The following is a 25037-nucleotide window of genomic DNA, read 5'->3' as shown; positions in this document are numbered from 1 at the left end:
TAAAAAAAATATCTCCATGGGACCAGCAATTAAGGCAAGTGGGGAGTTAAGACTTCCATTGGGAGTGTGTTCTTTTAGGTACAACTACTTCTTTCATAAGCACCGGTTTGATATGAAGAGGTAAGTTCCTGTATGGCGATCTGTGCATATTAGGGACACCAATATAACTGGCCGGCTTCTGAGTGATCTGACATGTGACACATTTAAAGTTTACACGTATGTATGAATTTGAATATGGGTAAAAAAAAGTGACTGTCTGCTTTGCGACCCCGCCCCGTGGTATGTTTTCTATACAGTGTAGTAGAATGTTATATAAACTAGGCTTCAAACGTTATCGGTCTTGGCTCTGAAGACGAACGGACGAAACGCGTAAGCCATATTGGACGTAAAAGGGGTCTTCCTTCATCATAGGACATGGGTTGTTGATTTTTTGTTTTTATATATGCCTGTTAACTTGATTTGTGAGTGAGTATAAATGTAGTTATTTATTAATTAATAAACGGTGTATTATGGAAATGTGCTAGGCTAGTGCGCCCTCTCTTTGTTGATTTGTAGTGCTGCACATAAAGGGACACAAGGGCTGCAGGGCATGTTAGCACTGTACCCACAAGCCGAGTGGAACGCCTGTTAGACCATTAGCACCTAATTTGAGCACAGGAGATTGTTTCTATAGCATCTCCCCTATAACCCTTCCTCACTCAGGGAGCCCTCGGTTGTTTTGCTAATAGGTGATGGACCTCTTGGCTTGTGAGTGACCTGACATGTGACACATTTAAAGTTTACACGTATGTATGAATTTGAATATGAGTACGTGTCTGATGAGTAAAAAAAGTGACTGTCTGCTTTGCGACCCCACCCCGTGGTATGTTTTCTATACAGTGCAGTAGAATGTTATGTAAACTAGGCTTCAAACGTTATCGGTCTTGGCTCTGAAGACGAGCGGACGAAACGCGTAAGCCATATTGGACGTAAAAGGGGTCTTTCTTTATCATAGGACATGTTTTTTTTTGTGGTTGTTTTTGTTTTGTTTTTTATATATGCCTGTTAACTTGATTTGTGAGTGAGTATAAATGTAGTTATTTATTAATTAATAGACAGTGTATTATGGCAATGTGCTAGGCTAGTGCGCCCTCTCTTTGTTGATTTGTAGTGCTGCACATAAAGGGACACAAGGGCTGCAGGGCATGTTAGCACTGTACCCACAAGCCGAGTGGAATGCCTGTTAGACCATTAGCACCAAATTTGAGCACAGGAGATTGTTTCTATAGCATCTCCCCTATATCCCTCCCTCACTCGGGGAGCCCTCGGTTGTTTTGCTAATAGGCGATGGACCTCTTCTCCTTCACAGAGAAATCAGCTTCACTAGTTTCTTATTTTTAATTTCATTTTAACCACTTCCATCTCATAGGACGTACCCGTACGTCGTTGGGTTGAAGTGGTTCTATTGGGAAGATGACCGCAGCAACGTTTTGTTTTGGGGGGGGTGGGGTTTGGTGTCCCCAAGCTCATTTAGAGATCTAGCACTTCCTTCCGCTTGCGGGTTACAGTGGTTGGGATCGGTGTCACATACACTTTCTCCTTTGAGCTTTTTGCTGAGCGTGCGTAATATGTGTGTAGTGCCCACCACCTTTAGGTGGGTGCTAACAGGTTAATGGTAGGAGGAATTACCAGTGCCTTACTGTTTCTTGTTTAGGCCTGGTGGGTTTGATCTGGGTTTGGGAGGAGCAGGAGAATAGAGGGGGGTGTGACCACCTGTTCTTTAGTCTGGAAGACCTCCCGTGCTTGTCCAGGATAAAGTTCTGGAAGGAAGGAAGGCAGGGCAGGGACTGAAGAGCAGGCAGTGTATATGGCTCTGGCCCAATCATTAATTTGTATGGACAGGGGTGGGACAGACGTATATACTGAGGTCACATGCTTCCTGGGGGAGATCGGACTAGAGAAGATCCAGAAAGGCTGAAAAATGTAACCCACAGGAGCAGGGCTGGCAGGCTTGAGGGGTGCAGAGACCCCAGAGCTGGAAAGCCAAGGAACTCAACTGGAAAGCCTGGGGGTTCAGAGACCCCAGAGCTGGAAAGCCAAGGAACTCAACTGGAAAGCCTGGGGGTTCAGAGACCCCAGAGCTGGAAAGCCAAGGAACTCAACTGGAAAGCCTGGGGGTTCAGAGACCCCAGAGCTGGAAAGCCAAGGAACTCAACTGGAAAGCCTGGGGGTTCAGAGACCCCAGAGCTGGAAGGTTCACCATTCAAGAAGCTGGAAGTAGCTCCTAACCAACTTGAGTAGACCGAACTTGCCTGGACTTTCCTGAGCTGGCCTGGGAAGAAATCGCAGCAGGCGAGAGGCAGGTGAGGCCTGTATCAGATGTCTTTCAGAGGGGCATTGGCCAGTTCGTTAAAGGGAAAGGGTCTATCTACTCATGCAACACAATCAAGGAGGCAACTTATACTTTTCTGCACTACCCACACAAAACAGCATCTGGAATAAAAGTTTATTGTTTCAACGGTTGAACTGTGTCGGTGATGACTACAGTGGGGTGGAAGAAGCGGGGGTTGAAACCAGCCGTACTGTAATGAACTACACTAGCAGCTCCCAAGGGAGTAGTGCACTACATGTGCGACGTGATGGGGTCATCACATTGGGCCTCGTTTTTTGCTAGAGTCTGAAGGTGATGGACCTCATTGGATCCCGTTAATCAGGGGTCCGAAAAGGCTAACGTTCTGGCGTTACTTCCAAACATCCAAAGAAGCAACGTTTGGTCTCAAACTAGGTACAGACTGAACCAGCAGCTCATCCCTAAATACGAGTTGCCACTGAGAGATTTAAATTCTTCATTGCTACAAACCTTTGAAGGAACCCTGGCTGAGAAAGGCTGCACTAGGCAGGAATATATTTCTACCCTCCTTGGTGGGAGTGGAGATGACCCCATCTATAAGGATATACAATACATACACACACACACAGCATAAGACTGTTCACATCTACGAGACACTTCTCTTGACTGCAGTTCCTCTGAGCTCCACAAGGTGGTGATCTTACTTCTACCCAGAAGTAAGATCTACTCTATGGATGACAGGAAGTGACATCAGCTATAGACAGGAAGTGATGTCAGCTACAGACAGGAAGTCATCAGAAATAAAGACAGGAAGTTCCATGTGGCACAAAGTAGAGAGGAGACATTGCTGGAACTGGCAGTAGAGGAGGTAATAAGATCTTATTTTCTATTTACACCCAGTAACCCCCCGTCATGTCCGTCCTCTTCCTCCATAGTCACCGTGACGTCTTTCATCTCCAGCAGATGATGATACACACATATATAGTGTGGGAACCTAGATTAACCCCTTCAGGGGCAGAACATTCCCTCACTTACCGGGCCGGAACGTTCTGTTCATTTTGGCGATAAATTCTAGTGATATGTTCCTCTAAACAAACAGCACTGACAATAAATAGACAAGACAATGACCATCCTGACCATACATGACCTACAAAGGGCAATTATTACACCACACAGGCAGCCAATGTGCAATCATTACAATATGCAGCCAACACAATGATGGAGTGCAGGGGTCGGGAGTATGGACCATAGAGCCCCTTACGTTGCTGGTCAGGAGGAAGAAAACCTTCCCTAGCCTACCATGAAGAATACATTCCATTATTGGGGTCAGAGGCAGGAAAATACTGAGGGCTTTTAAGGGGCAAAGCAAGAAGACAGAAGAAGGATCGTATTTATCATTCCTTATCTGTAGATCGAAAACTAATCAAAACCAGTTCAGAAATATAACAAACTCAACAGAGAAAAGACAATTTATGATCCAGCAAGTCAAGAGGGTCCCGAGATCTTGAAAATGTAATAATATTAAAAAGTCCAAACCAAATGTGTTCCCATAGGGGCAGTAGTCCTTAAATATAAAACAACCCTTTTATTACCACCACAACCCTCTCAATATCCTATTATTGTGTAACCAATACCATCCAAATAATTCTTACTTTCATTTAGAAAAGTTATCCGTCTACAAGGAGATCTGTATAGATCAAATGACGGCACCAATGAGGATGAAGGAGAACCGGAGTCACATGACTGAGAGGATTCTAAACCTCACCCTGGAGATCATCTACCTGCTGACCGGAGAGGTGAGGAGGATTCTGGGAGGTCACATGACATCACTCTTATCTCTATTAATAAAACACAGACCTGACCGGAGAGGTGAGGAGGATTCTGGGAGGTCACATGACATCACTCTTATCTCTATTAATAAAACACAGACCTGACCGGAGAGGTGAGGAGGATTCTGGGAGGTCACATGACATCACTCTTATCTCTATTAATAAAACACAGACCTGACCGGAGAGGTGAGGAGGATTCTGGGATTCTAACATGATGTTCCTATTGGTTCTCCAATACAGAGATTTCCTCTTGTGAAGTCAGGTGATCATATGACCATCACAGTGCCTCCATGTGACTCCCTAAAACCTGAGAGACACAACATGGAGAAGATTCTAGAAGTCACCAAGAAGATGATGGAGCTGCTGACAGGAGAGGTGAGGAGGATTCTGGGAATTGTGGGACATTATCCAGTAACAGACAAGGGATGTGTCTGGATGGTGACTGTATCATTGTGTGTGTCAGGTTCCTATAAGGTGTCAGGATGTCACTGTCTATTTCTCCATGGAGGAGTGGGAGTATTTAGAAGGACACAAGGATCTCTACAAGGACGTCATGATGGACAATCAGCCGCCCCTCACATCACCGGGTAAGAGGAGACTTTATTGTAAAGGAGAGAGCAGTACGGAGGCTCCACCTAGATCCCCCATCATCTGATAAACACATAGAAACAATGTATTCAGTCAGTGTGTGTGTTTCCTACAGATGGATCCAGTAATGGGAACCCACCAGAGAGATGTCCCCGTCCTCTGTATTCCCGGGATTCCACACAGGAAGGTCACACCATCCCCCACCATCATCAGGTAGATGAGGAACAATCACTGATAGTATCATTAGGATCTGTACATTATCTGCATTGTTACCACTGATGTCATTTTTATTATATATTTAGAGTGGAAACCTGAGAGATTCTAAAGTTGTGGTTAAAGAAGAGATAAAAGAGGAGGATGATGTGGATGGTGTGTTGGACATTCCAGGAGGACACAAAGAACTGTACGAGGACACCATGTTGGAGTCATCCAGTAACAGAAACCCACCAGAGAGATGTCCCCGTCCTTTGTATTTCCGGGATTCCACACAGGAAGATCACACCATCCCCCACTGTTACAAGGTTGGTAGGTCAGAACATCTAGAACATGAACTCATGGAGACAATCTGTGTATTTTATTTACAGTATATGATAGAAGATCTTTTTTTTTTTTTTTTTTTATAATTTATTGGTTTAGGGTGAAGATCTGATAGATATAAAAGTTGAAGTTAAATCAGAAGAAGAAGAAGAAGAGACGTATGTGAGGGATGATCAGCAGTCTATGGTGGAGGATGGAATAACGGGGACATTTATAGAGGAGGACACTCCTACAGAGATCAGCACAGGTGGGTCATTAACACTAAATACAGAAAAAAATTCTGACTAAGGTCCATGAATAAAGAAATGATCTGGTAGGAGATCAGAGGACCCATTTACTAGTTACCTTGAGGGGGGAATTGTAAGATCCTCAGAGACAAAGCTGCCTGATGTGGGCGGAGTCCTGGTTTAGGGGAACCAATCAGCTGATGTCTAGTAATAATCTTTGTATTTCTATTTTAGTAGATGGACGGGAGATGAGGAAAACCTCAGAGGATTGTCTCACTTTGTCTCCAGACTGTAAAGTAGAAGATGAGGACATCACACAGTATAGTCCAGGAGAAAACCCGACTACCTCAAATGTCCATCCGGCACCACACAGTGTAGATGGACCATCGTATTCCTCTTATCCTGAGGAACCTCAGACTGTGCGGGACGGTGCCGGACCATCGTATTCCTCTTATCCCGAGGAACCTCAGACTGTGCGGGACGGTGCCGGACCATCGTATTCCTCTTATCCTGAGGAACCTCAGACTGTGCGGGACGGTGCCGGACCATCGTATTCCTCTTATCCCGAGGAACCTCAGACTGTGCGGGACGGTGCCGGACCATCGTATTCCTCTTATCCTGAGGAACCTCAGACTGTGCGGGACGGTGCCGGACCATCGTATTCCTCTTATCCTGAGGAACCTCAGACTGTGCGGGACGGTGCCGGACCATCGTATTCCTCTTATCCCGAGGAACCTCAGACTGTGCGGGACGGTGCCGGACCATCGTATTCCTCTTATCCCGAGGAACCTCAGACTGTGCGGGACGGTGCCGGACCATCGTATTCCTTTTATCCTGAAGAACTTCAGACTGTGCGGGACGGTGCCGGACCATCGTATTCCTTTTATCCTGAAGAACTTCAGACTGTGCGGGACGGTGCCGGACCATCGTATTCCTCTTATCCTGAGGAACCTCAGACTGTGCGGGACGGTGCCGGACCATCGTATTCCTCTTATCCCGAGAAACCTCAGACTGTGCGGGACGGTGCCGGGCCATCGTATTTCTTTTATGCTGAGAAACCTCAGACTGTAAGGGATGGTGCTGTCCTTCCAACAAATAAGAGGTTTTCCTGTACTGAGTGCGGGAAATGTTTCCTTTTTAAATCCAAACTTAACGAGCATAAAAGATCTCACACAGGTGAGAAACCGTATTCCTGCCCTGAGTGTGGGAAGTGTTTCAGATTTAAATCCAGTCTTTATGAACATAAAAGTTCTCACACAGGTGAGAAGCCACATTCCTGTCCTGAGTGCGGGAAATGTTTCAATTTTAAATCCAGACTGAATGTGCATAAAAGATCTCACACAGATGAGAAGCCGTATTCCTGCTCTGAGTGTGGGAAAGTTTGTTTAACAAAGTCCCAGCTTTCCACACACCTGAGATATCACAAGGGGGAGAGGCCGCATTCCTGTTCTGAGTGCGGGAAATGTTTTGTACAGAAATCAGAACTTGTCATACATCAGAGGTCTCACACGGGGGAAAAGCCGTATTCCTGCCCCGAGTGCGGGAAGTGTTTTGTAAAAAAATCACAGCTTGTCAGCCATCAAAGTTCTCACACGGGGGAAAAGCTGCATTCTTGCCCTGAGTGCGGGAAATGTTTCGCAAGGAAGTCGCATCTTTACAGACATCAGAGCACTCACACTGGGAATAAGCCGTATTCCTGTCCTGAGTGCGGGAGATGTTTTTCAAGGAAGTCCCATCTTGATAGACATCGGGGATTGCACTCGGGTGAGAAGCCACTTCCCTGTCCTGAGTGAGGGAATTGTTCCTCACTGAAGTCCTGTCTTTCTGTACATCGGGGGGTCCCACACAACCCTTGAGGTGTATTAGTGAGTGCGGGAAATGTCTTGTATATGAATGTTGCTGGACATGTGGGGAAGAAGCACACCCTGATATACACCTCAGATATACTCCATGGCTGATCTTCATCATGGAAGAAACAGTTGATAAGGAGATCAGAGATCACCAAAGACATGGATGAAGTGTTGTACCGTGTCGGCCATTGATAGCAGGAGAAAAATAAAAATGGAGTCATTACCTCTCATTGGTTGAGTACATTTTGTGGTGTAAACTCTTGCAAGTGGTCTGTTTTCTCAAGTCGTCTTTCAGGACGAAACGCGTTAACCCCACCACTTAAAAAGCAGTCCTCTAAGCCTTTTAAAATAAAAATGGAGTCATTACTTCTCACTGGCCAAATACATTTTGTGGTGGAAGATTTCACAAACACTTACAGGTCTTCTTTTTAAAAAAAAAAAAATAGATAAATAAATGTGACACGCATTCACTGAACCCTGATGAATGTTGGTCATGTTTTATTTCATAGAATGACATCCTATGATCATTGGCTCCATCTAGTGGTCATAATGCTGTATTACTCTTTTTTTTTTTTCTTTTTTTAATGATGGAGGCGTTTCAGGAACTATTCCTCAATATGGCCACTAGAGGGAGATGACGGTCACTGAAAATCACTGTATTTCTTAAATAACAGCCAGAATTTATGTGTTCTATCAGAATACCACTACGCATCAGAAAATGCAACGGAAGTGACGTCGCAAACAAAATTTGCTTATTGCTCATGGCCGCCATGCGTTTCAATAGGTTTCCTTTCTGACAGAACACGAAGCCAGCAGCGGACTTCTTCTTACATCCAGGCAAGCAGGCAGAAGGTGGTGACGGCCATCTTGGTACACCCTGCACTGCTCAGCGGGAAACTGATTTTATACTGAAATAGGCTATTTTGAAAAAGGCAAGTCTTCAATTAGACCATTTCACCGCGACAGAGTGAAATAGTTTATTACGGTATATATACAGTATATATTCAGTTTGCCCAGAGCAGTGCAGGGTGTACCAAGATGGCCGTCGACCACCTTCTGCCTGCTTGCCTGGGTGTAAGAAGATGTCTTTCCAGCTCAACTCACCATCCAGTCTGCTTACCAACCGAATTAACCTGTCCAACAGGGGTTTAGTTGGCACACGTTTATGAGCGTCTCCACGGTGGGAGCAACATGCATTCTAATGGATAGATAAGGGGCAGGTGGGCCTGGAGGTAGCCCTGTCCTCCTTAACCTCTTGCCCACCGGGCACCTAAACCCCCCTTCCTAACCAGGCCAATTTTCAGTTTTCGGTGCTCTCAAATTTTGAATGACAATTACTCAGTCATGCAACACTGTATTCGTATGAAATCTTTGTCCTTTGTTTTCACGCACATAGAGCTTTCTTTTGGTGGTATTTGATCACCCCTGGATTTTTTATTTTTTGTGCTATGAATAAAAAAAAGACCCCAAATTTTGTAAAAAAAAAAAAAATTTTATTTTTCTTCATCTTTTATCAAATTTAGCAAATTTGTCCTTTTTCTTCATAAATTTTGGTCAAATTTTTACAAAATTGTAATTGTTATGTAAAAATAACCCAAATCGGTGGATATTATTTGGTCTTTGTGAAGGTTATAGAGTCCACAATCTATGGTGCCAATCACACCTGATGTACTGACGGGCCAATCTCATTTCTTGAGACACTAACAAGCCAAGAAAGTACAAATGACCCCCTTTTTGGAAAGTAGACAGTCCAAGGTATTTAGTAAGAGGCACGGTAAGGTTTTTTTGCAGTTGTAATGACCCCTTTTTTGGAAAGTAGACAGTCCAATGTATTTTGTAAGAGGCATGGCAAGGTTTTTTGCAGTTGTAATGACCCCTTTTTTGGAAAGTAGACAGTCCAAGGTATTTAGTAAGAGGCATGGCAAGGTTTTTTGCAGTTGTAATGACCCCTTTTTGGAAAGTAGACAGTCCAATGTATTTAGTAAGAGGCATGGCGAGGTTTTTTGCAGTTGTAATGACCCCCTTTTTGGAAAGTAGACAGTCCAAGGTATTTAGTAAGAGGCATGGTGAGTTTTTTTGCAGTTGTAATGACCCCCTTTTTGGAAAGCAGACAGTCCAAGGTATTTAGTAAGAGGCATGGTGAGGTTTTTTGGCAGTTGTAATGACCCCTTTTTTGGAAAGTAGACAGTCCAAGGTATTTAGTAAGAGGCATGGTGAGTTTTTTTGCAGTTGTAATGACCCCCTTTTTGGAAAGTAGACAGTCCAAGGTATTTAGTAAGAGGCATGGTGAGTTTTTTTGCAGTTGTAATGACCCCCTTTTTGGAAAGTAGACAGTCCAAGGTATTTAGTAAGCGGCATGGTGAGTTTTTTTGCAGTTGTAATTTTTTTTTCCCACAATTCTTTGCAAAATTATTATTATTTTTTTCTTTTCACAAAATTGTCTTATTAACAGGTTATTTCTCTCACGCAGCATATGCATACCACAAATTGCACCCCAAAATATATTCTGCTGAGTATGGCGATGCCGCATGTGTGAGACTTTTTCGTCCCATGTAGTTTGTACGTTTTTTTTTTTTATACCCTCTTCTTCAGAGGCAAGACCAACAACATCTGAAGCCTAGTTTATTTAGCATACTACTACACTGTATACGAAACATAAGGCCCTCCCCCACCAGGGGGGAGCGGGGCCATAAAGCAGAAAGTCACATTCTTTTATTCATCAGACACGTATTCATATTCATACATACGTGTAACCTTTTATATATGTCATGTGTCAGGTCACTCCTATGTGCAGAAGCAGGCGTGTTATCAGGGCCGTCTTTAAGGCAGGGCAAAAGGGGCAGCTGCCCTGGGCCCTGTCATTGTTGTGGGGCCCAAAGCAGCTGTCTCATACTTGCCAACTATCCACGTTTAAATTCCCTTGTCCCTTGAAGTTTTTGTCCCATGCTGTGTCCCGATATCTCACAGTGTGATGTGCTGGTACTAATGCTGCCCAGCTCTGCCCTATTGTTGTGTACAGGTGACTCACCTGCAGACCCTGTGTTTACATGTAAATAACCGTCATTCGTATGTAAATAGCGCCGGAATTTGTAAGTAAACAGCTGCGGCCAGTGGCATTGACATGTAAATAAAGTCGGCACTCATATTTATATCATGCCCCCCTGCAGTGAAGCGATGATGTGCTATAACCTCTAGCAACCAATCAGTGAGTAGAATTACTGTACAGTAATCTCTATCAACCAATTGCAAGCAGAAATCATTTTCTGTAACCTCTAGCAACCAGTCAGTAAGCAGTAGTGATATGCTGTAACAGCTGACAACCAATTGCAATTGCTGCCTGATCTGATACAGTAAACTGATTTTAAGTCTAGCTGCTATTTATTTTATGTCTCAGAGCAGGTGGAGGGGGGGGCCCAAGAAAATTTTTGCCCAGGGTCCAATCAATATTAACCACTTACAGACCGGACCATTTTGCTGGTCAAAGACCAGACCACTTTTTGCCATTCGGCACTGCGTCGCTTTAACTGACAATTGCGCGGTCGTGCGACGTGGCTCCCAAACAAAATTGACGTCCTTTTTTTCCCACAAATAGAGCTTTCTTTTGGTGGTATTTGATCACCTCTGCAGTTTTTATTTTTTGCGCTATAAACAAAAATAGAGCGACAATTTTGAAAAAAACGCATTATTTTTTTTTTCATAATAGATATCCCCCAAAAATATATAAAAAAAAATGTTTTTCCTCAGTTTAGGCCGATACGTATTCTTCTACATATTTTTGGTAAAAAAAATCGCAATATGTGACTTTTGATTGGTTTGCGCAAAAGTTATAGCGTTTACAAAATAGGGATAGTTTTATGGCATTTTTATTAATAATTTTTTATTATTTTTTTTTTTACTAGAAATGGCGGCGATCAGCGATTTTTTTTATTTTGACTGCGACATTGTGGCGGACACATCGGACATTTTTGACACATTTTTGGGACCATTGTCATTTATACAGTAATCACTGCTATATAAATGCAGTGATTCCTGTATAAATGACACTGGCATTGCAGGGGTTAAGTGTTCCTAGGGGTGTGTTACTAACTGTGTGGGGGCTGGGCTTTTATTTAGTGAACACTGATCTCTGCTCAAATCACATGGAGCAGAGATCAGCGTCACTAGTTGCTAGGCAGAATGGGGAAATGCTGTTTACACGGCATTTCCTCCATTCAGCCGCCCCGTGAGACGATCGCGGGTATGCCCACGGCGATCAAATCTGCAGGACCCGCGACCGAACTCACGGAGGTCCCGACCGGCACGCGCGCAGGGCGGCATTGAAGATTGGACGTACCTGTACGCCAATATGCTTGCCCATGCCATTCTGCCGACGTACATTGGCGTGTGCCGGTCGGGAACTGGTTAAAGATGGCCCTGAGTGTTATATTAGTGTCCCGAATATGCACAGATTGCCAGCCCTTGCGAGACGTGCGTCCCTACAAATAGAACACGCCGCCATCTTGGATTTCTATGGGACCAACAAATAAGGCAAGTGGGGAGTGAAGAATTAGATGGGGAGTGTGAGCTCTTAGACCAAATTACGTCTTTGGGAAGCACCGAGTCGTAAGTTTCCATATGACGATCTGTGCATATTAGAGAGGGACAAGCATGCCCCCCTCCCCAAACCATATCAGGTCACATGCCCTCAACAGAGAGGGACAACAAGCATGTGACCTCCCGAACCAGGTCACCTTCCCTCAACAAGGAGGAACAAGCGTGTGACCACCCCCGCACCATACCAGGTCACCTTCCTTCAACAGGGAGGGACAACCATACCAGGCCACATGGCCTCAACAGGGAGGATGAGGATGTGCCCCCCCCCAAACCATATCAGGCCACATGCCCTCAACAGGGAGGGACAAGCATTTGCCCCCCCCCCCCCCTGAACTGTACCAGACCACATGCCCTCAACAGGGAGGGGCAAGCATGTGACCCCCCCGAACCAGGTCATCTTCCCTCAACAGGGAGGGACAAGCATGTAACCACCCCCGAACCATACCATGTCACCTTCCCTCAACAGGGAGGGAAAACCATACCCCCCAAACCATACCAGGCCACATGCCCTCAACAGGGAAGGACAAGCATGTCCCCCCCACGAATCGTACCAGGCCACATGCCCTCAACAGGGAGGGACAAGCATGTGTTCCCCCGAACCATAACAAGCCACATGTCCTCAAAATAGGGGAGGTACCTTTTTAGGAGGTCCCTCCTGGCAAACCACCATGACCCCATATTGATGAAAGTAGCCTAAATGTCAGGAGACAATAATATAAAGATGGGAAGTATGTAGCAGCTCAATGAATAGACCTCCTAGCAATGTTATTACCAGGATGCAGCTAGGGGGAGCTCTAATGTTTAGAGGAAGGGGGAAAAACCACAATGACCCCATCTTGATGAGCACAAGGGCCTCATCCCCACAACACTGGCAGGGGGATGTGGAGGTCTGCAAGCCAGGGGCTTGTCAAAATCTTGAAGCCCCCTTCAATAATAAGGGGGCCCTCAGATACCTGATATTACTGATGTCCCCACTTTTTTGCTTAAAAGGGGTGGAGATTCCCTGTAAGGTCGGTGGTGTCTAAGGACACTGTGGGTGCTTCCTTGGGAACCAGTGATAGCGGGATGTTGTCATATACAAAAGCAGTGGAAAAAACAGTTCTATATTTGATTTTCAGCTCCGATAGAGCAGTGGTTAGAACAAGCTAATGTTCTGGCGTTCATTCAAACTGCCATAGTTTGGTCCGAAACTAGGTTCAGAGCTGAGCCGGTAGCTCATCCTAGATACCAGTTGCATACAGAAATAGTTTATTGCTCAAAAGCCTAGAAACCTTTGGAGGAACCGTGGCTGAGAAAGTTTGGACTGGGCAGTATTATATTTCTATCCCCCTTGGTGGGAGTGGAGATGACCTCATCTATAAGGATATACAGTACATACACACAGCACAAGGCTGTGTTCACACTACGAGATGTTTTTTGAGTCCTGTAGTTCTTCTGAGCTCCACAAGGTGGTGATCTCGCTTTTATCCAGACAGGAAGTCTCTATGGAACACAGGAAGTGATGTCAGGTACAGACAGGAAGTGATGTCAGGTATAAATAGGAATTTCCGGGTGAGAGGTGAGGCGGGAGGAAGTAGAGAGGAGACATTGCTGGAACTTGGCAGCAGAAGAGGTAATAAGATCTTATTTTATATTTACACCCAGTAACCCTCCGTCATGTCCGTCCTCTTCCTCCATAGTCACTGTGATGTCTTTTATCTCCAGCAGATGATGATACACACATATATAGTGTGGAAACCTAGATTAACCCCTTCAGGGTCAGAACATTCCCTCACTTACCGGGTCGGAACATTTCTTTCATTATGGAGATAAATTCTAGCAATATGGTCCTCTAAACAAACAGCACTGACCGTAAATAGACAAGACAATGACCATCCTGACCATACATGGCCTACAAAGGGCAACTACTACACTGGCAGCCAATGGGCAATCATTACAATATGCATCCAACACAATGATGGAGTGCAGGGGTCAGGAGTATGGAGCATAGAGCCCCTTACATTGCTGGTCAGGAGGAATAAAACATTCCCCAGCCTGCCATGAAGAATATGTTCCATCATTGGTGTCAGAGGGAGTAAAATTCTGAGGTAAGTAGAGGAGCTGAAAGGCCTCTGAAGGGGTACTGAGGCTGCAGGGCTTTTGGACCCCCTATGGGGGTAGTGGAGTTGAAGTGCTCTGAGTGGGTAGTTTAGCTGAAGGACTATAGGCCAGTGAATGGATCGGTGTACTGCAGGTCTCTGAGGGTTGAGGTTGTAGAGCTCAGGGGGATACTAAGGTAGGGAGGGGGGGTTCTCGATCTATGATGGTTCTTCCCCCTTGAATTGACTGTTCCAACCTCCTTACAGAACTCCTGCCAGGAAAAGAAGGGAACCTTCACCTTCTTACCATCTCACTGGTCAAGTAATATACACTGCTGAAAAAAAAAATTTAAGTAACACTTTTAAATCAGAGTATAGCATCAGGTCAATTAAACTCCAGGGATTTGGATCTGGTCAGGTAGGTAGCAGAGGGGGCTGGTAATCAGTTTCAGCTGCTTTTGGTGTTAATTAAATTAACAACAGGTGCACTAGATGGGCCAACAATGAGACAACCTCCAAAACAGGAATGGTTTTACAGGTGGAGGTCACCATTTTTTTCCCCTACTCGTCTTTTCTGACTGTTTTTCACTAGTTTTGCATTTGGCTAGGGTCAGTGTCACTACTGGTGGCATGAGATGATACCTGGAACCTATAGAGGTTGGTGTCACTACTGGTGGCATGAGGTGATACCTGGACCCTATAGAGGTTGGTGTCACTACTGGTGGCATGAGGGGATACCTGGACCCTATAGAAATTGGTGTCACTACTGGTGGCATGAGGTGATACCTGGACCCTATAGAGGTTGGTGTCACTACTGGTGGCATGAGGTGATACCTGGACCCTATAGAAATTGGTGTTACTACTGGTGGCATGAGGTGATACCTGGACCCTATAGAGGTTGGTGTCACTACTGGTGGCATGAGGTGGTACCTGGACCCTATAGAGGTTGGTGTCACTACTGGTGGCATGAGGTGATATCTGGACCCTATAGAGCAGGTATATGCAATTAGCGGACCTCCAGCTGTTGCAGAACTACAATTCCCATGAGGCATAGCAAGACTTTGACAGGCACAAACATGACACCCAGAGTCAGAGTCATGATGGTACTTGTAGTTTTGCAACAGCTGTAGGTCCGCCAATTGCATATCCCTGCTATAGAGGTTGGTGTCACTACTGGTGGCATGAGGTGGTACCTGGACCCTATAGAGGTTGGTGTCACTACTGGTGGCATGAGGTGGTACCTGGTCCCTATAGAGGTTGGTGTCACTACTGGTGGCATGAGGTGATACCTTGACCCTATAGAGGTTGGTGTCACTATTGGTGGCATGAGGTGGTACCTGGACCCTATAGAGGTTGGTGTCGCTACTGGTGGCATGAGGTGATACCTTGACCCTATAGAGGTTGGTGTCACTATTGGTGGCATGAGGTGGTACCTGGACCCTATAGAGGTTGGTGTCACTACTGGTGGCATGAGGTGATACCTTGACCCTATAGAGGTTGGTGTCACTATTGGTGGCATGAGGTGGTCCCTGGACCCTATAGAGGTTGGTGTCACTACTGGTGGCATGAGGTGGTACCTGGACCCTATAGAGGTTGCACCGGCAGTCCAACTCCTTCAGGATGGCACATCCATACGTGCCATTGCCAGAAGGTTTGCTGTGTCTCCCAGCACAGTCTCAAGAGCTTCAAGGAGATTCCAGGAGACAGGTAGTTACTCTAGGAGAGCTCGACAGGGCCTTATGCCGCGTACACACGACCGATTTTCCCATCGGAATAAACTCCAAAGGTTTTTTCCGACGGAGTTCCGCTGAAACTGTCTTGCTTACACACGATCACACCAAAGTCCGATCGTTAAGAACGCGGTGACATACAACTCGTACGACGGGACTAGAAAAGGAAGTTCAATAGCCAGTAGCCAATAGCCTCCGTCTCGTACTTGCTTAAGAGCATGCGTCGTTTTTTGTCTGTCGGAACAGCACACAGACGAGAGGATTTCCCGATAGGAATTGGTTTCATCGGAAATATTTAAAACATGTTCTATTTCTAGGTCCATCGGCATTTTCGTAAAGGAAAAAAAAAGTCTGATGAGGCATACGCACGATCGGAATATACGATGAAAAGCTTCCGTCTGTGTATACGCGGCATAAGAAGGTCCTAAACCCATCAGCAGGACCGGCATCTGCTCCTCTGTGCAAGGAGGAACCGGATGAGCCCTGCCAGAACCCTACAAAATGACCTCCAGCAGGCCACCGTGGGAATGTCTCTGACCAAACAATCAGAAACAGACTTCATGAGGGTGGCCTGAGGGCCCGACATCCTCTAGTGGGCCCTATGCTCACTGCCCGGTACCCTAGAGCTTGATTGGCATTTGCCATTGAGCACCAGAATTGGCAGGTCCACCACTGGCACCCTGTGCTTTTCATAGATGAGACATGAGCACATGTGACAGACGTGAAAGGGTCTGGAGAAGCCGTGGAGAACAGTATGCTTGGTGGTGGGTCAGTGATGGTCTGGGGAGGCATATCCATGGATGGACACACAGACCTCTACAGGCAAGACAATGGTACCCTGACTGCCATTAGGTATCAGGATGAAATCCTTGGACCCATTATCAGACCCTACACTGGTGTAGTGGGTTCTGGGTCCCTCCTGTGGCACGACAATGCCCGGCCTCTTGTAGCGACAGTATGCAGCCAGTTCCTGGAGGATGAAGGAATTGATACCGTTGAATGGCCTCCAAGCTCTCGTTTTACCTAAATCCAATAGAACACCTCGGGGACATTCTTTTTCGATCCATCCAATGCTGCCAGGTTGCACCTCAGTCTGTTCAGGAGCTCAGTGATGCCCTGGTCCGGATCTGGGAGGAAATACCCCAGGACACCATCTGTCTGCTGCATGATATTTTCACTTAGATTTTTGGGATGTCTTTGAATTCAGCCCTCTGTAGGCTGATCATTTTCATTGCCATCAAATTATGTGGCATCCTTTTGTTCCTAACACATTACCCAGTCCATACCAGTGTAGACCCTAACGCGTTACCCAGTCCATACCAGTGTAGACCCTAACGCGTTACCCAGTCCATACCAGTGTAGACCCTAACGCGTTACCCAGTCCATACCAGTGTAGACCCTAACGCGTTACCCAGTCCATACCAGTGTAGACCCTAACGCGTTACCCAGTCCATACCAGTGTAGACCCTAACGCGTTACCCAGTCCATACCAGTGTAGACCCTAACGCGTTACCCAGTCCATACCAGTGTAGACCCTAACGCGTTACCCAGTCCATACCAGTGTAGACCCTAACGCGTTACCCAGTCCATACCAGTGTAGACCCTAACGCGTTACCCAGTCCATACCAGTGTAGACCCTAACGCGTTACCCAGTCCATACCAGTATAGATCCTAGCGCGTTACCCAGTCCATACCAGTATAGATCCTAACGCATTACCCAGTCCATACCAGTATAGATCCCAGCACATTACCCAGTCCATACCAGTATAGATCCCAGCACATTACCCAGTCCATACCAGTATAGATCCCAGCACATTACCCAGTCCATACCAGTATAGATATCCAGCATGAGATTTTTCCCCATTCAGATCGGATGTGTTTTCAAAGTGTTCCTTTCATATTTTTGAGCAGTTCACCACCGGGTAATCATTGGAGGAAAGAGAACAGAATCCGCCTCTGCTGGAAGAGTCCAAAATAATAATGTGCCAATGAGGGCAGTAGTACTTAAATGCAAAACAACCCTCTTATTACCCCCATCCTATTATTGTGTGACCAATACTATCCAAATAACTCTCACTTTCATTTCCCAAAGTTATCCGTCTACAAGGAGACCTGTATAGATCAAATGACGGCACCAATGAGGATGGAGGAGAACCGGAGTCACATGACTGAGAAGATACTAAACCTCACCCTGGAGATCATCTACCTGCTGACCGGAGAGGTGAGGAGGATTCTGGGAGGTCACATGACATCACTCTTATCTCTATTAATAAAACACAGACCTGACCGGAGAGGTGAGGAGGATTCTGGGATGGCCACATGACATCACTCTCATCTCTATTAATAAAACACGGACCTGACCGGAGAGGTGAGGAGGATTCTGGGAGGTCACATGACATCACTCTTACCTCTATTAATAAAACACGGACCTGACCGGAGAGGTGAGGAGGATTCTGGGAGGTCACATGACATCACTCTTACCTCTATTAATAAAACACAGACCTGACCGGAGAGGTGAGGAGGATTCTGGGAGGTCACATGACATCACTCCTATCTCTATTAATAAAACACAGACCTGACCGGAGAGGTGAGGAGGATTCTGGGAGGTCACATAACATCACTCTTATCTCTATTAATAAAACACAGACCTGACCGGAGAGGTGAGGAGGATTCTGGGATTCTAACAGGATGTTCCTATTGGTTCTCCAATACAGAGATTTCCTCTTGTGAAGTCCGGTGATCATATGACCATCACAGTGCCTCCATGTGACTCCCTAAAACCTGAGAGACACAACATGGAGAAGATTCTGGAAGTCACCAAGAAGATGATGGAGCTGCTGACAGGAGAGGTGAGGAACAATCACTGATAGTATCATTAGGATCTGTACATTATCTGCATTGTTACCATTGATGTCATTTTTATTATATTTTCAGAGTGAAAACCTGAGAGATTCTAAAGTTGAGGTTAAAGAAGAGATAAAAGAGGAGGGTGGTGAAGATGGGGTGGTGGAGGAGTTTCCAGAAGGACACAAAGATCACCAGGACACCATGGTGGAGTCATCCAGCTACAGAAACCCACCAGAGAGATGTCCCCGTCCTCTGTATTCCCGGGATTCCACACAGGAAGGTCACACCATCCCCCACTGTTACCAGGTTGGTAGGTTGGAGCATCTACAACATGGACTCATGGAGACAATTTGTGGATTTTATTTACAATATGTGAAAGCAGATCTTTTTTTTTTTTTTATAACTTTTTGGTTTAGGGTGAAGATCTGATAGATATAAAAGTTGAAATTAAAGAAGAAGAAGAAGAGAGGTATGTGAGGGATGATCAGCAGTCTATGGAGGAGGATGGAATAACGGGGACATTTATAGAGGAGGACACTCCTACAGAGATCAGCACAGGTGGGTCATTAACACTAAATCCATTCCTCCACCCATACTGCTCACTGATTGGTCCAGAGTAGGGCGGGGGCTGGGTGATATCAGCCTGTAATCCCCTGGTCACTTTCCTGAGCTGTGTTCCCCGTCCTGTATTCCTGGATTTCTCTCCGATAATCTTCCTTCTCTGTGCTGCCGACACAATTTATGTATCTAGACTGGATTTATGGAGATTCTGGGGATCAGCAAATTGTTGATTTTCACCAAAAGCGTTGCTTTACCTAGACACCAGTGGCATGTCTCTTGGGTCTTCTGCCCCATGCCCGGGTATAGCCGGATCTCTATCTTTGCCATTCTTCCGGGGTTACTTGCTCTGTTGTCTGCTGGCTGTGCCGGGTGGAGGGATATGTCTGTATAGTCTCAGACCCAAGTCACTGAGTGCAGTCTTAATTAAAAAGCAGTATTCCCAACCAGCAAGATGGCCCCTGCGTCCATGGCATACAGTAGCGTTGTACGTCTCCAGCTCCTCCCTACACGTTTCGTCATCAGATGATGTCGTCAGGGGCATGGTTAGACTATGTTCTGACTCTATATATAGGTGGAACGGATATAGGCAGCAGCTAAAATAACGGAACTAGAAGCCAACCCCACAACAGGGAAGCTTACGGATCAACTATAAGTGCATTCCATTCGGGTTGAAAAAGATATTGCAATACCACATTAAATTAGATACGCAATCTTAAAAAAATACATACAAAACGCATCAAATTGTTGTATTAACCACTTGACCACTGGGCACTTTAACACCCTTAATAACCAGACCAATTTTCAGCTTTCGGTGCTCTCACATTTTGAATGACAATTACTCAGTCATGCAACACTGTACCCATATGAAATTTTTGTCCTTTTTTTCACACAAATAGAGCTTTCTTTTGGTGGTATTTAATCACCGCTCGGTTTTTTATTTTTTGTGCTATAAAAGAAAAAATACAGAAAATTCTGTAAAAAAAAAAAAAAAAAATTTTCTTTGTTTCTGTTATAAAATTTAGCAGATTAGTAATTTTTTCTTCATAAATTTTGGCCAAAATTTATACTACTACATATCTTTGGTAAAAATAAGAAATTGGTGGATATTATTTGGTCTTTGTGAAAGTTATAGAGTCCACAAATTGTGGTGCCAATATCTGAAAATTGATCACACCTGAAGTACTGACGGCCTATTTCAATTCTTGAGACCCTAACATGCCAGAAAAGTACAAATACCCCCCAAATGACCCCTTTTTGGAAAGAAGACATTCCAAGGTATTTAGTAAGAGGCATGATGAGTTTTTTGAAGTTGTCATTTTTTCCCACAATTCTTTGCAAAATCAAGATTTTTTATTTTTACTTTTTTTTTTTTCACAAAATTGTCATATTATCAGTTTATTTCTCACACACAGCATATGCATACCACAAATTACACCCCAAAACACATTCTGCTATTACTCCAGAGTACGGCGATACCACATGTGTGAGCCTTTTACACAGTGTGGCCACATACAGAGGCCCAACATGCAGGGAGCGCCATCAGGTGTTCTGGAGCACCCAGGACAATTCTGACATTTCTCTCCTACATGTAAAAATCATCATTTATTTGCTAGAAAATTACAGAGAACCCCAAAACATTATATATGTTTTTTTAGCAAACACCCTGGAGAATACAATGGTGGTCGTTGCAACTTTTTATCTCACACGGTATTTGCGCAGCAATTTTTCGAATGCTTTTTTTTTGGAAAAAAAACAGTTTTGTGCTTAAAAAAAATAAAATAATAAATAAAACACAGTAAAGTTAGCCCAATGTTTCCATAATGTGAAAGATGAAGTTACACCGAGTAAATTGATACCTAACATGTCACTCTTCAAAATTGCATAGGCTCGTGGAATGGCGCCAAACGTCGCTACTTAAAAATTCCCATAGGCGACGATTTAATTTTTTTTACTGGTTACATGTTTTGAGTTACAGAGGAGGTTTAGGGCTAGAATTATTGCTCTCGCTCTAACGTTCGCAGCGATACCTCACATGTGTGGTTTGAACACCGTTTTCATATGTGGGCGGGACTTACGTATGCGTTCGCTTCTGCATGCGAGCACATGGGGACAGGGGCGCTTTAAAAAATAAAATAACATTTTATTGTTCATTTTACTTTATTTTAGTTTGACATTTTTTTCCACAAAAATAAATTTTTTGATCACTTTTATTCCTATTACAAGGAATGTAAACATCCCTTGTAATAGGAATATGGCACGATCGGACCTATTTACAGTGAGATATGGGGGGGGTCAATAAGACCCCGCATCTCACCTCTAGGCTGGGAAGCCTGAAAAAAAAAAAAAAAAAAGATTCTGGATTTGATCGTATTGGCGAGTCGGTAGAAGCACCGGAGGGCGGCGGGAGGGGGGGGGGTGTCTATGGCTGGGTATTGCAGGGTATCACCGACTATGGCTGGGTATCTCAGAGTATTGCGTTGCAGAGCATTGCAGGATATTGGAGGGTGTTGCAGAGCATTGCAGGGTATTGGTGGGTGTTGCAGGGTGTTGCAGAGTAATGGCAGGGTATTGCAGGGTATTGGCAGGGTAATGGCAGGGTATTGCAGAGTAATGGCAGGGTATTGCAGAGTAATGGCAGGGTATTGCAGGGTATTGCAGAGTAATGGCAGGGTATTGCAGAGTAATGGCAGGGTATTGCAGAGTAATGGCAGGGTATTGCAGGGTATTGCAGAGTAATGGCAGAGTATTGCAGAGTAATGGCAGGGTATTGCAGAGTATTGTCAGGGAATTGAGGGGTTAATTTTCGGTGAGCAGCGATGTGGGCACTGCAGATGCAGCCCACATCGCTGCTGACACCGATCTCTTCCCCCTCCGCTGTTCCGATTGGTACAGAGAGGGGGAGGGAGGAACCGGCGTCATAACATGACGCCGGTTTGTTTACAAGTGATCACTCCGTCATTTGACGGATCGATAACGTGGTAAACGGCCGCTATGAGCAGCCGTTTACCGTGTTCCGTGATGCGCCGGGTCCTGTGGACCCGGCGGCCACGGATGCTCTCGAGTGCGCGCCCCAGGGGGCGCGCGAGAGCTGAATTCTGGGAGGACGTCATATGATGGCCTCCCAGAGTTAAGAAACCGCCCTGTAGCTGTCATTAGGGCGGTTGTTAAGTGGTTAATATAACTCATATAAATTTCATAAATAAAGGTAAAAAAGACATGATACAAAAAAATTACTGTAGTTACTATCAATGGTTAGCTGATGATGTGATTGGAGGACAGACTTTTACATGGTGATAATAATGTGATAACTTCCTCCAACTTTGGACCCTTAAACAGAAAGTGATAATGGGGGAGGAGTCAATAACCCAATGATGGGGGTCTTCAGGATCAGTCCAGTCTTCATCTTGGTTGTTCTCCCCCCATCCTCACTCTCTGACCTCTGGTGGGGCTCAGCCCCGCTGTTATTCATGACTAAATCATGGAGTAAATAAGGAAGTGCAGGACTTCTTGTGTTGGGAAGATGGCAATGAGTGATAGAGGAGGAGGGGACACTCGTCCTATAATCCCCTCATCACTGTCACTCCTATAGAAGACAGTTCTCGTTGTTTCCTCCCTCTCTGACTAAGGTCCATGAATAAAGAGATGATCTGGTAGGAGATCAGAGGACCCATTTACTAGTTACCTTGAGGGGGGAATTGTAAGATCCTCAGAGACAAAGCTGCCTGATGTGGGCGGAGTCCTGGTTTAGGGGAACCAATCAGCTGATGTCTAGTAATAATCTTTGTATTTCTATTTTAGTAGATGGACGGGAGATGAGGAAAACCTCAGAGGATTGTTTCACTTTGTCTCCAGACTGTAAAGTAGAAGATGAGGACATCACACAGTATAGTCCAGGAGAAAACCCGACTACCTCAAATGTCCATCCGGCACCACACAGTGTAGATGGACCATCGTATTCCTCTTATCCTGAGGAACCTCAGACTGTGCGGGACGGTGCCGGACCATCGTATTCCTCTTATCCCGAGGAACCTCAGACTGTGCGGGACGGTGCCGGACCATCGTATTCCTCTTATCCCGAGGAACCTCAGACTGTGCGGGACGGTGCCGGACCATCGTATTCCTCTTATCCTGAGGAACCTCAGACTGTGCGGGACGGTGCCGGACCATCGTATTCCTCTTATCCTGAGGAACCTCAGACTGTGCGGGACGGTGCCGGACCATCGTATTCCTCTTATCCTGAGGAACCTCAGACTGTGCGGGACGGTGCCGTCGTTCCAACAGATAAGAGGTTTTCCTGTACTGAGTGTGGGAAGTGTTTTAGATTGCAATTCAGTCTTTATGAACATAAAAGATCTCACACAGGTGAGAAACCATATTCCTGCCCTGAGTGCGGGAAGTGTTTCAGATTTAAATCCAGTTTTTATGAACATAAAAGATCTCACACAGGTGAGAAGCCGTATCCCTGTTCTGAATGCGGAAAATGTTATTCAAGGATTTCACATCTTTACAGACATCAGAAAGATCACACAGGTGATAAGCCATATTCCTGTTCTGAGTGTGGGAAATTGTATGTACAAAAATCAGAACTTGTCATACATGAGAGGTCTCACACGGGCGAGAAGCCGTATTCCTGTCCTGAGTGCGGGAAAAGTTTTCCCGACAAGTCCGGTCTTTACAGACATCAGAGAGTGCATGCAGATGATAAGCCGTATTCCTGTCCTGAGTGCGGGAAATGTTTTTCAAGAATTTCAGATCTTTACAGACATCAGAAATTGCACACAGGCGAGAAGCCGCATTCCTGTTCCGAGTGCGGGAAATGTTTTGTACAAAGATCACAGCTGGTCAGACATCAAAGTTCTCACACAGGAGAAAAGCCATATTCTTGTTCTGAGTGCGGGAAATGTTTTTCAAGGAAGTCCCATCTTTACAGACATCAGATATCGCACACGGGGGAGAAGCCATATTCCTGTCCTGAGTGTGGCAAATGTTTTTCACAGAAGTCCAATCTTTACAGTCATCAGAGGTCTCACACGGGGGAAAAACCATTTCCCTGTCCTGAGTGCGGGAAATGTTTTGTACAAAAATCAGAACTTGTCAGACATCAGAAATCACACACGGGGGAAAAGCCGCATTCCTGTACTGAGTGCGGGAAATGTTTTTCAAGGAAGTCACATCTTTACAGACATCAGAAAGTGCACACAAGGGAGACGCCGTATTCCTGACCTGAGTGAGGAAATTGTTCCTCACAGAAGTCCCGTTTTCCTGTACATCAGGGGGTCCCACACATCCCTCGAGGTGTATTAGTGAGTGCGGGAAATGTCTTGTATATGAATGTTGCTGGACATGTGGGGAAGAAGCACACCCTGATATACACCTCAGATATACTCCATGGCTGATCTTCAGTTGATAAGGAGATCAGAGATCACCAAAGACATGGATGAAGTGTTGTACCGTGTCGGCCATTGATAGCAGGAGAAAAATAAAAATGGAGTCGTTACCTCTCATTGGCTGAGTACATTTTGCGGTGTAAACTCTTGCAAGAGGTCTGTTTTCTCTAGTCGTCTTTCAGGACGAAACGCGTTCACCCCACCACTTAAAAGGCGGCCCTCTAGGCCTTTTAAAATAAAAATGGAGTCATTACCGCTCATTGGCTGAGGACATTTTGTGGTGGAAGATTTCACAAACGCTTACAGGTCTGTTTAACCACCTCCAATACCGGGCACTTCTACCCCCTTCCACCGAATTTTCAGCTGACAATTGCGCGGTCATACTACACTGTACCCAAACAGAATTTGTATCATTTTGTTCCCACAAATAGAGCTTTCTTTTGGTAGTATTTGATCACCACTGCAATTTTTATTTTTTGCT

At 45.2% G+C, this 25037-nt stretch overlaps 2 protein-coding genes across 2 annotated transcripts in view; both read left to right on the top strand.

Annotated features, from left to right (window-relative positions):
• Window positions 1–25037, top strand: part of LOC143955493 (uncharacterized) — a 70359-nt gene that overhangs the window by 32025 nt on the left and 13297 nt on the right. The window contains exons 7-14 of the mRNA XM_077465531.1: window positions 6687–7299; window positions 8035–8089; window positions 13512–13565; window positions 17854–17982; window positions 18476–18610; window positions 18696–18914; window positions 19025–19166; window positions 22968–24388. Coding sequence (XP_077321657.1) covers window positions 6687–7299; window positions 8035–8089; window positions 13512–13565; window positions 17854–17982; window positions 18476–18610; window positions 18696–18914; window positions 19025–19166; window positions 22968–24388 — 2768 coding nt within the window. The remainder of the gene's footprint in view (window positions 1–6686; window positions 7300–8034; window positions 8090–13511; window positions 13566–17853; window positions 17983–18475; window positions 18611–18695; window positions 18915–19024; window positions 19167–22967; window positions 24389–25037) is intronic.
• Window positions 3059–6609, top strand: LOC143955382 (uncharacterized). The gene is made up of 8 exons (XM_077465441.1): window positions 3059–3197; window positions 3992–4125; window positions 4399–4533; window positions 4622–4745; window positions 4862–4959; window positions 5049–5271; window positions 6351–6425; window positions 6575–6609. Exons 2-8 carry the CDS (start codon window positions 4030–4032, stop codon window positions 6607–6609), a joined length of 786 nt encoding a protein of 261 aa, XP_077321567.1. The 5' UTR covers window positions 3059–3197; window positions 3992–4029.

This window comes from Lithobates pipiens, unplaced genomic scaffold, assembly GCF_037356315.1.
Source record: "Lithobates pipiens isolate NorthernLeopardFrog02 unplaced genomic scaffold, aLitPip1_a1.2 Scaffold_35, whole genome shotgun sequence".
Classification (NCBI taxonomy): Eukaryota; Metazoa; Chordata; class Amphibia; order Anura; family Ranidae; genus Lithobates; species Lithobates pipiens.
This window is presented reverse-complemented; position numbering and strand designations above follow the sequence as displayed.

Coding starts and splice junctions, on each gene's coding strand:
- LOC143955382 (XM_077465441.1), top strand. CDS start 4,030: ATGACGGCACCAATGAGGATGAAGGAGAACCGGAGTCACATGACTGAG. Junction 4,534..4,621: donor TGGAGCTGCTGACAGGAGAG/GTGAGGAGGATT, acceptor TGTGTGTGTCAG/GTTCCTATAAGGTGTCAGGA. Junction 6,426..6,574: donor ACTTCAGACTGTGCGGGACG/GTGCCGGACCAT, acceptor GAGAAACCTCAG/ACTGTAAGGGATGGTGCTGT.